The sequence below is a fragment of the Macrotis lagotis genome, chromosome 8 (assembly GCF_037893015.1).
Source record: "Macrotis lagotis isolate mMagLag1 chromosome 8, bilby.v1.9.chrom.fasta, whole genome shotgun sequence".
NCBI classification, from domain to species: Eukaryota; Metazoa; Chordata; class Mammalia; order Peramelemorphia; family Peramelidae; genus Macrotis; species Macrotis lagotis.
Window position 1 is genome coordinate 81,719,368 of NC_133665.1, and position 12,188 is coordinate 81,731,555.

At 35.4% G+C, this 12,188-nt stretch overlaps 1 protein-coding gene across 3 annotated transcripts in view; it reads right to left on the reverse strand.

The window, feature by feature from the left end:
* Positions 1-12,188, reverse strand: part of TTC39B (tetratricopeptide repeat domain 39B) — a 143,609-nt gene that overhangs the window by 89,773 nt on the left and 41,648 nt on the right. The window contains exons 1-2 of one of the 3 annotated variants that reach the window (XM_074197540.1): positions 5,120-5,462; positions 2,498-2,532 (exon numbers count right to left, since the gene is read on the reverse strand). In XM_074197540.1, coding sequence (XP_074053641.1) covers positions 2,498-2,532; positions 5,120-5,200 — 116 coding nt within the window. In that variant the 5' untranslated portion in view covers positions 5,201-5,462. Of the gene's footprint in view, positions 1-2,497; positions 2,533-5,119; positions 5,463-12,188 lie in introns of those variants that run through there. The other 2 variants (XM_074197542.1, XM_074197541.1) reach the window with 2 other exon arrangements.

Consider the following 12,188-nt stretch of genomic DNA (forward strand, 5'->3'; position numbering starts at 1 on the left):
AGTTTGAAAAGGTGGAAAGAAAGTTGGCTTGGGAGGCAAGGACTTGAGTCTAAATCTCCACTTTGCTACTTATTATATTAGATAAATTGCTGAACTTCCCTAGGCCCCAGTTTATTTATCTGTCAAATGAAGGATTTGATCTGAGGTTCCATACAGCTCTAGACCATCAATCCTTTCACTTGTTTCTCAACTATCACTTCTTTCTGCTTGTCCTCTTTGCCTCTAGTAGTCCTCAACCCTTTAATATGCCTTAACTAATCTGCTGTAATCTGAAAAAAAAAATCACTAGCACTAACAGAACTGTGTTCAAATTAAGAGCAAAGCATCTGAGCAAGAACCTCAGTTTTAAGTAAAATATATGAACTGCAACATCCATTTTGACTGTTCAATATTATTTGAGGGGATTTTTGCTTTCATTTCAGAAATCAAAATGAGGAGATTATAGATCATGAAAACAAACTAAATTTTAGCAAAAGTAAAGAATTTTATATATTTTAATGGATCCATCCATGATCTGGCTAATTTGGGTATCTACTATTCTACATTTTGTACAGTTGTCTGGCTTTACATTTAACATTTTCAAACAAATTCCAGATTTTCCATTAATTTCCCCTCCTTTTTGCTACACGAGTAGTCTACCTTTTCTTCTAATTATTTGTGTTGTTTATGGTGTGATAGACTATAGTCCATGGTAAGGTCTAAGGGAATGATCAAAATTTGAAGGGGAAAAGTTCCAAGCTCTGGTGAGAATAAAATTTCTGATGAAAAGCCTCTAGTCACAGAGTAAATAGTATTACAAGGTGTGTGTGTGGGGGGGGGGGAATCTAAAGTAATGCATAAAAGTTTCTTTGTTTCATATGTAACTTAAGGCTTTGGTATGGTAACATAGCATCTAGTAAGAAAACATCCACCCGGGGGGCTCTGTGCAGGCCTTAGATTTGAAGGTTCTCCCCCACCATGCCAGTCCCATGACTGATGACCACTACTAGTAAATGGGAAAGGTAGACTGAAGAAGGAAATGGCATTGAAATGAACTAGAACTTTTAGGTATTCAGCACTGTAGCCATATGAAGTAAGTAAACCTATTCTCTGATCCTCCACTTACCACTGTCAGGGCAATCATTTATGCCATCTGGAGAACTGTGCTTCCTGAGCTGCCTAGCACAGATGCTGTTTTATATACCACCTTGCACTCATCATCACTGGAAATATACTCCAAGCCTACATACACCCACAAAAACAGACTTAGGGAATAGAAAAGACTTTAGACATCTAGCCTGGGAGTTCATAACTTTTTGATCATATACTTCCTTTGGCAGTCTAATGAAATCTATGGATCTATACTTTTAATTAAAGTGTTGCTGAGTATATGTAAGAGGTGATGAAAATAAATATAAAATTTTTTTCTCATCCAAGTTCATAGGCCCTCTTGAGCTTATATACAAATCCCTAAGAGGATCCACAGACCTTGAGATAAGAACTCCTGATTAAACCTCATCCTTTATTTCATGCAAATAATGAATCTAAAGCCCAGAAAGGCTAAAATCACTTTTTTCAAAGTCACAATGTGGCACAAAGAATAGGGATATAATCCTAGGTCCCCCGTTGAGAACTCAAAATGAAAACTGACCAAAGATGATTCTAAGTACTTCAAAGATAAATTTCATCAAGGAGAAACCTCTATACGAGCTATTTGGAAGATGAAGTCAGACATGAAGAATTTGAGAATATGAAAAGTTCATATTCAATATATTTCAAGCTAAAGGAAATGGAAAAACATTAAAATGAGAGACAAAAAGAAAGGACAGTGATATTAAAGAATTTTTCTTCTTCCCCCGTAGACAAACTTGAATATGCTCAAATATAGAATAAAAGGATCCAAGCCAAGCAAGGCTATCTTTTTTTCTTTCTATACCCAAGATTTTTTTTTTAGGTTTTTTCAAGGCAAATGGGATTAAGTGGCTTGACCAAGACCACACAGCTAGGTAATTACTAAGTGTCTGAGACTGGATTTGAACCCAGGTACTCCTGACTCCAAGGCCAGTGCTTTATCCACTAAGCTACCTAGCCGCCCCTACTCAAGATTTTTTACACAAGTAAATGTACTAGGTATCTCTCACACAGCTGACACAATGATAATACTACATTTCAAAATATTTCTTTAATTGCCACTTTTCTATAAAGAACTAGGTTAGGGTTAGCTAAGTGATGCAGTGGATAGAGCACCGGCCCTGGAGTCAGGAGGACTTGAATTCAAATTCGGTCTCAGACACTTAATAACTACCTAGTTGAGACCTTGGACAAGTCATTTAACCCCATCACCTAGCAAAAACAAAAACAAAAACAAAAAAGATCTTAAATTGTGAATTAGGTGAAATGCCTTCCCAGTCTTGCCTAAATCACCACAATAACCATCACCAAGAGCAAAGGTGAGAATAAAACATTTCTTATTTTAAAAATCCTCATAAAATTCACTTAAGAAACATGATGTACTTACAATGGGAAGTTTTCAAAGGCATCTTCAAAAGTTTCCTGGAAAAAGAAAATAAATACAGTGAGTTTGCCATAATCTCTAATTATGTAAAGAGATGTACTTGACAGTGAGAAAAAACAAGTAAAACTCAGTAATTAAATTATTTTAATACAAATCAAATTACTGATTATTTAATAACATGACTATTCAATAATTTTTTCATGTGACCTTCCTGGTCAAACACACTAACATCACAAGCATGTTTTTAATATAAAATCACTCTGCCCAGTCACAATTGTGACTGGGAAGATTTCTCTTCTCATTTCTTTTATGGTATGACATGCACTTTAGATATTCAAAAAGCAGATTTCAAAGTATTCAGAAAGAGAGAAACTCAAGAAGTCAACCCAGAAGGGATGGAAAACTCACAAGACTAAAATTCTGAAAAACAAAAAGGGAAATATCAATAAATAGAAAAAGTCAAAGTTTTATGTAATAAGGAGGTTTTTTTCCTCTTTTTAATTTAATTCTTCTTTCACAACATGATTAATGTGGATATATTTTAATGGAATTTTATATACATATATGTATATATATATATGTATATATATATATACATATACATATATAACCTATATTAGATTGCTTTTTGTCAGGAGAAAGGAGAAGGGAAGGGAAGGGTGGAAGGGAGAAAAATGTCAAACTCAAAACCTTACCAAAAAGATTGATGAAAACTTTGCATATAATTGAAAAAGTAAAACTCAAATAATTGTTTTATATGAATTTTCTCTAGATCTTTAAAGTAAGTTCACAATAACAAAAAGTAACATAGTTTAGAAGACAGACTGACATCCTTGAGGCCAGGTCTCTGGGTTCAAGTTCCATTTTTGATACACACTGGCTCTTAAACACTGAGCAACTCTTTCCTTTCGGTGGACAAGTCAGTACATTAGGCAACTCTCTTAAACTGTAAGTTGCTGAGAAGATAAAACTTGCATTTGTTGAGGGAGTTCGTGGTCACCTTCCTAGATGTCCTCCAATGGATGTTCTTATTTTTGATTTATGTCTGCTAAAATGGTGTACCCAGAATGAAACATCAAACTTAAGATGTGGTTTAAACAGAGAATAGTACAAAAGAACTAGCATCTCTTTATTTAATGCTTGATATGCCCCAAGGCTTTATTAGCTTTATTGATTGCCATTATCGTACATACTGTTAACTCATACTGAATTTGTAACTCACTAAAATTTCCAAACCTTTTTCTAGACAAAAGGACTATCTAGTCATACCTCCCAATCCTGTACTTGGATTTGAAAAATCACCTTCAAAAGTATAAGATTTTATTTTATTTTTCACACATATATGTTTACAGGATATCACAAAAGTCAGTCCAGTTTTAAGGTTTTTAATCTTCATTAAGACTTTTAGTTTATGCTGTTTTTCATCATATCAACTCAAATCAATGCCCTAGCCTGACAAGATCTTTTTGAATCATAATTATATCTTCTAGTGTGTTAGTTTAGAGACTTAAGTTATAAAAAGTTATAAAAAAGTACAAATGACTTTCCATCTCCCCATTACATCATTGTACTTAGTGACACCTGTATTTAGCATTAAACACAAAATAGGTGTTAAATAAATGATACTTCACAGGCAAGTTCAGCCATTCCCCAAATGATTCCCCTCCATTTCCAATTCTTAGCAACCACAAAGAATATAAATATTTTTCTTCTTTGGTCTCTTTGGGTTACACATCTGGCAATGAGTATTATGGAGTTTTTTTTTCCCATTTTTCCAAGTGGGGGTGAGGAGGGGAGGGAAAGAGAGAGGGAGAGAAGACAAATTTTTAGTGATTGAAAAAAAATTTTAATTTTTAAAAAGGTATAAGAGATAAAGGATAATTGAATAGGAAGGTCAAAGAGGAGACAAAAAGTGAAAAGGAGAAAAACAGAGAGTGTACTAAAAGAGTTACAAGTATGGAAGGAGGATAGAAGCTCACAAATGATCAGGTCTGTCCAACTTTACTTTTAAAAGTTTTCACTGAAACAATAGACAATATATTTTCATTTGCTATTTTAGTGATTTTATTCAGCCCTCTGTGGTACCTATACTAAAGCATTTAGTAAACCCACAGGGGGCCAAATAAAATCACACTGCGGGGGCATAGGTCCAAGGGTCGCATTTTGGACACCCTGATCTAGATTAAAATCAGCTGTCATCAGTTGCTGTATAATTCTGGATGAGGCATTTATTACTTAGTAACTATAGTTGAGGATCTCAAAGATTAATCTAAGCTCTGGGGAGGAGGGGATGACCTAGGATGCATATGTTTACATCACTCTAGCTGTTTTACAGGATAAGAGTACAATGGGAAAGGTAAGTTGACAAAAATAATGGAAATATATGGTATTTAAAACAATGATTCCTTACCTAGTTTTATCTGATATGAATGAGTTCAAATGATAATCAAAAATTCATGTTAATTTGCCTTAATTTTTTCCAAGTTCATGGCTTTGATACTTTTAGGAGAAAAAAAAGGACAAAAGAAACATGTGAAGCAAAAGTCAAATATGAGCCATAAATCCCAAGTGAGAGCACTTCCCTCAGGAAGTAATTATCTATGGCCTTATCGTCTAACAACTTACCTCTAGCATATTATTGTCCTCAATAGCTAATTCCATAAAGCCTTGTGATAAACTGCCACATGGATCTTCATAGTTGTTCATTTTATGAGATTAATCAACTAGAAGATGTGCTATGGTTTTCCAAAGACCTTTATACATGAATAAGTTATCCCAATCCTGATGTCCCTCAGCCTTCCACACCAGCTTTCACTAAACATTCCACTTGTCTCTTCACCAATGAAAGCTGTGTGTTTAGAATAATAGAATCAAAGAACCCTAAGGCTGTAAAGAGAATGTTGAAAGGTCACAGAGTCCATTGAGCTCCACACAAACTATACTAGCACTAAACTTTCTATTTATTTGTCAAGACAGTCAGAGGAAACATCATAGCATTTTTCTCAGAATTAAAAGCAGCATGTAGCCTAAGGGAAATGGAAAGATACATCAATCTTGAACTCAAGCCTGGTCTCTGACTATACTGAGTGACCCTAGGAAAGTCACCTAGCCTGGAAGTCATCTCTCAAATCAGAAGTGATAAAGAAGGTATCTGTTTGTCCTATTAGAGGGAAGTGCCTCATCCAACTGTTCTTTTGCCACGGAAATCAAAGACCCAGTCCTCATCAATCAACTAAGTGTTTATGATGTGCCAGGCCCTATCTTATAGCTCAGGGATTAAAGTACAAATAAATAAACAATCTCTAGTTGCAGGGAACCTAAAGTATCATGAGGGGGATAATAATAACATATAGAAACACATAAAGTATAAAAATAAAAAGAATAAATAAATGATATACAAAGTCATATATTTGATAGTTTGGGAGGAAGGTCATTATTAGTTGAGATTATGAAAGGATCCATACAGAAGATGGTACCTGAGTTGCATTTTAAGGAAAGAAAGCACTTCAGTCTCAGAGGCAGGAGAGAGTTCAACTAGGAGGGAACATCCTCCGTGAGGAGCATCTTTTTCAAGGAGCAGAAAGAAACCAGTTTAACTAGATTGCCAAGTGCCAGGTAGGGGTGAGGCTGGGTTTGGGGGTGGGGATGGTAGCATCCAATAGTTTTGGAAAGATAAGTACTAGTCAGGTGGTAAAGGGGTGTGTTTTTTCTTTAACATTTAGTATTTTATTTTTCCCCCAATTACATGTAAAAAACAATTTTTAACATTTTTTTAAAACTTTGAGTTCAAAATTCTCTCAATTCCTCCCTTCCCACGCCCTCATTGAGAAGGCTATTCAATTCAATATAGGTTATACATGTGGAGTCATGCAATATATATTTCCATATTAGTCATATTGTGAAAAAAAAACACAGATCAAAAAAAAGCCTCAGGGGAAAAAAAGAAAGTAAAAAAGTATCCTTCAATCTGTATTCAGACATCAACAGTTCTTTGGGGGATAAATAGCATTTTTCAACATAGAGTAGCCACTGTACTGCTGAGTCATTCACAATTTATCATCTTACAATATTGCTATTACTGTATACTGACTGGTGGAGGTTTTTTTTAACTTTAAAAGAGGAGTTTATAAAAGTTTATCCTTGGGAATTCTTAACATTTTTTTTCTTTCACAGATCCCTTTGGCAGCCCAGTGAAACTGACAGACCCCTTTTCAGAATAATGGTTTTAAATAAATAAAATATATAGGATTACAATTATAAAATGTTATTTTTTTACTACACAAGTTCATATACCTTTTGAAAATTATCCATGAGGCCCAAGTTAAGAACTCTGTAACTTAAAAAAAGAGTATATAAGTAAGAGAATTTTGAACTCCAAGTTTTTTTTAAATGTTAAAAATCATGTACTTTGCACTAATGTGCCTTATAAATTGATTGAAAAGGTTTTGATCCAAAACCATTGCAACCAAGATCCAAAGAAAAGGAGTAAATTAGGAAACAATTTTTACAACTAGTGTTTCTGGCAAAGGACTCATTTATAAAATATATAGAGAACTGAATCAAATTTATAAAAAAAAAAAAACAAGTCATTCTCCAATTGACAAATGGTCAAAGGATATGCAAAGGCAATTTATAGATGAGGAAATCAAAGTTATCCATGGTCATATGAAAAATTGCTCCAAATCATTACTGATTAGAGAAATGCAAATTAAAGCATCTCTGATGTACCATCTCACACATCTCAGATTGGCCAAAATGATCAGAAAGGACAATGATCAGTGTTGGAAGGGATGCGGGATCTGGGACACTAATAAATTGTTGGTGGAGCTGTGAACTCATCCAACCTTTCTGGAGAGAAATTTGGAATTATTCTCAAAGGGCAATGAAAATGTGCATACTCTTTGATCCAGCAATACCTCTCCTGGGTCTATACCCTGAAGGAATCATGAAAAAGGGTAAAACATATCACTTGTACAAAAATATTCATAGCAGCCCTGTTTGTGCTGGCAAAGAATTGGAAATTCAGTGAATGTCCATCAATTAGAGAATGGCTGAACAAATTGTGGTATATCTATGTTATAGAACACTACTATTCTATTACAAAACCAAGAGGGATGAGAATCCAGAGAAGCCTGGAAAGACTTGCATGAATTGATGCTAAGCAAGAAGAGCAGAACCAGAAGAACATTGTACACCCTACCTGCAACATGGGGTTCCAGCAATACAATAATTAGGAACAATTTTAGGGTATCTGTGATGGAGAATACCATCTGTATCCAGAGAAAGAACTGAGGAGTTTAAACAAAGACCAAAGACTATTGTCTTCAATTTAAAAAAAAAAAGTTGTCTTATGTACAAAAGATTTTGCTATCTCTAATATTTTATTTTTTCCTCAAGGATATGATTTTTCTCTCAACACGTTCAATTTTGATCAATGTATAGCATGGAAACAATGCTAAATATAAAGATTATCAGGGGGCAGCTAGGTGGAGCAATGGATAAAGCACCAGCCCTGGAGTCAGGAGTACCTGGGTTCAAATTCGGCCTTAGACACTTAATAATGACCTAGCTGTGTGGCCTTGGGCAAGCCACTTAACTCCATTTGCCTTGCAAAAAACAACAACAACAACAAAAAAAGATTATCAGACTGCCTTGGGGGGGGGGGGGCGGGTAACATTCCTAGTGAAGTCCTCTCAGGGTTAAAAATAATTAAAACAAAGACAGACTATTACTCTTAGACTATTCTTAGAAGAGGGAAAGAGGCCATGCATTCTCAGTCTGACACCCTCCAGATTCTGCCTGGGAGTGAAACAGTGGACTATTTCCAGAAAGACCTTGTATTGATTCTGTTAGGGAGGGAAATAGTGGAATACTTCCAGAGAAGAGACCTTGCAGTCTTAGTAAGCCACCTATTTGACTGTGAGAACAGTAGCCTGGCTTCTCTTGTTTGATAAGTACTAAACTAAGAAGATAGTAGAGTTCCTTAGAAGACCTTACATACTCAGACATTAATTCATTTAACAGAAAGTCATTGGAAATCTTCTGATACCCTTACCATCTGGATGGTGAGGTAATATTTTATGAAAACTTTTTATTCTTCTCTTTGTTGCTGGGTAGATTTTTTGCATAAAGATTGTAAATGAAAACCTTAACCAATCAGGTTGGAAGAGAGGGGGCTAGGGAGAGTAGAATCACGATAGGCCATATAATCTTGCTTGACTTTCACCTTGGGGCAGCTCCTCGATCTTCACTACCTTTGTGAGACTTGGAATATGCCCTTTTCTCGAGAAAAGCCAAAATAAACTTTCCTTTTTGCCCAGAGGAGTCTCTATATTTTTTTAAGTGAATTCTTATCCCACATAGGAGGGAAATTGTAAAATTCAAAACATTACAAAAAAATAATAGGTAGAACCTATTATTGTATATATAATTTGAAAAGAAATAAAATATTTATATAAAAAATAAAATAAAATACATTCTGAATAACAGAATTACACAGAAAATCCCTGGACTCCTATCAGTCAGTCAACCAAGAAGCATTATTGAGTGTCTACTATATCCTGGATAAAAAGAAAAGAAAAAAAATCCCTGCACTCTAGGGGAAGTCAGGAATAGGGCCTGGAGCTGTGCTTTCACTCCCATCTGTGAAGCCAGAGCACATGGGACATCAGTCCCTGTTCCTCCATCTAGTCAGAAAGAACTTCCTAGGGCCTCCACAGATTAGGCAGGTGACTAGCTCAGGGTCACAAAGCCAGGAGAGTCTGAGGGACTTCAATATAGATCTTTCTGGCTGCAAGCCTCTTGTGCAAGACATCATGTAAACAAAGAAGTACATACAAGACATAACCAAAGGATGGATGTCAACAGTAAAGGATGAGGCTCTCAAATAGCTGGAAGGAGAGGAAAGGCCTAAATATAAAAGATGGTGACATTTGAGCTGAGTCTTAAATGACAGGCAGAGGGGAAAGAGAGAACAGAAATTAGCCCTCTTATTTCCAAGAAAGAGGAATTCATATCAAGCAAGAGATCAGATTTCCAAGATTTAATTCAATAAATCCATTTTTTTTTCTTTTTGGGTAAGGACTTAGGTTTCATTGGGCCAGGAAACTCCCTCTACAATGGAGGCAATTGTTCTGCTATTTACAATCTTAAAAAGTTGTTTAAAGCATTGTTGGATTAAGTGACCTGTTTGCCATCATAAGAGCTAGTCTTTTTCAGAGGTGACACTTGAGCCCAGAACTTGACTCTGTCAAAGTCCTGCTTTTATCTGCTATAGCTATGAACTTTAAATGACAAAGATAATTGTGGTATACAGACAATCAACAGACTACTGAGAAATACCATTAAATGTGATGCTAGGAACATAAGTAGATATGTATCTCTGCCCTCAAGAAACTGGTATTCTTTTGAGAGGAATAAAATGTTTATGTAACATATATATATATATTAAATATATTTATACAAAACAAATAAGTTCCAACTAATAATGAATCCAAACTTTCACCTCCTCCTCATCTTAACTAATTTGTTTTGAAAAACCTACAACGGATAGGTATCAGAACTAACTCGCGCTAGATACAGCTAGAGCTGCCAAATATTATACTTAATCTTTTTTCATAAAAGTGGGGGGAAAACCCTGTTCCTAAATATTGCTTTAGAAAGCATCAATCATCTTAGATGAAATACAAAAGTAACTTCTAAATGTGATTTCTTAGAATCTTAGAACTTAGAGTAGAAGGCACATAGAAGCTGTATTATTTATGTTGTAATAAAATAGCACACATATCAAATTGAAGCAGAAACTGATGAATACCTTTTCCCTCAAAGTTAACTGCAGCTTAGTATAAAAAAGGAATCTTGAAGGCTGATCTGGGCAGGGCTGATAAAATAACTACAGAGTTCTGCAGCCTATTTAATCAGAGAAGTCCTTGCTAGATTAGAATTTAATATCTGTGGCACTTTTATTGTTCTTTTTGCCCCTTTTCAATTTTCCATGTACCTTACACCATGTTCTCACAACAATTTCCACACGTACTTAAACTGATATCAACCTTCTACCTGGAATATTCATTGAGTATTAAAATACATGCAGCATATACTTAGTCTATAGTTGTAAAACATCTATGCTATCCATTAGTATACCAAACTCCATTTTACACAAAGAGCAGAATATACAATATATAGGCAAAATTTTGATTAAATTTATTTGGAGAAAAGAATAATATTTTTCTAAAAATTAACATCTCATACATTCTATACCTGAACAATTATTTTCAAAGGAATTATTCTTAAACTCTCCTAAATACACTCCCCCTTCAATTTGCATAATAAGGACTTATAAAACCTAAGAGTCAAACCCTCAGCTCTAGGGTAGTAGTTGGGTAAGTACCAGGACTGAGCCTCAAAAAAGTGAAGCACAACAAAGGTCATCCTGAGGAGATGTACATAAGCCATAAGCAAGGAAAACCCTCATTTTTTTAGTGTCAAACAGTGAAAAACAGTGACATCTGCAGCACAAACAAAAACATTTCTACCTTGAAAATGCCGTGACTCAAACCAACCAATTTACCCAGTAAACTTAGAATCACAGATTAGAGCTAGAAAGGGAACCTTGGAGGGCATCAAGATTAAGTGGTTTGACTTTTCAGAAACATAGTGCAAAAGTAGTCTAAGCCATAGGCCTCAGTTTCTATTTCTCAAGAATCAGGTGAGCGTGAGAACCCAGATCTCCGGCTAGAAAAATCATGTCACCCTAACCATATAAGGTGTAAACAAAGACTAACTTTTCTGGGAACGCTTAGGTATACTCCCGTTCTTTTCAAACCAACAAGTTTGACCAATTGTTGTAAGAGTCAGAAGAAAAGGGGGGGGAATGGGTTGTGGGTTTTGTGGGGTTTTTTAACCCTGCTTCAGCTTCTGTAATTCGACTTTTCCTGCTCTCTCTCTCATACAGAGTTAGGAACTGCCCCGCTTCCTGCAAGATCCGAATTAAATTTTAATTCTTTGCTGCCACTTTGAGATGACTCCCAGTAGTCATTTTGGGTTAGGGTCTCAATACCCATACAAACTGGAACCTAACTTGCTATGTTCATCTTGAATAGGAAGCTGTTCTCACAGTGGCAGGTCTAGATTCCTAGAAAACTACCACTTTGAGGTTACAATTTAAATTCACTAAGAATTAAAGAATGTACTCTCTTTACTCAATACTACAGATCTGGATGATGCACTTTCAGTTTAAGCATAACTGGATGACATCATAAAATCTGAAATGTAACATTTACAAAACAATAAGGGAAAACAATAGTAATAGATGCATCATAGGCACCTAATCTAAAGCAAACTCAGGAAGAATAAATGCATCATCATCCACACATAGTCCACATATTCTCCCACCATTGCAGGAATTAACTGTGGGGAGAGTGGGTACAATTAACAGATACCTGTAGGGGAGATACATGATAAAGAAAACCCATGTGCTTAGGCTAATTCAAAATTCCGGACTACAAACCTTGATATCATGGGTCCATTTTGCTACACCAATACCACAAAGCTTCTTCTCTTTGGATTAATCTCTTTCTAATCCTCACAAACTTGTTGGGCAAATTCTTTTGGACTCTAACTGCTAAAGCCTGACAAAACTCTTTAAACTCTAATCCCCACTAGAAGGGCTCTGAGAAAGAGTAATGCTGTTGCA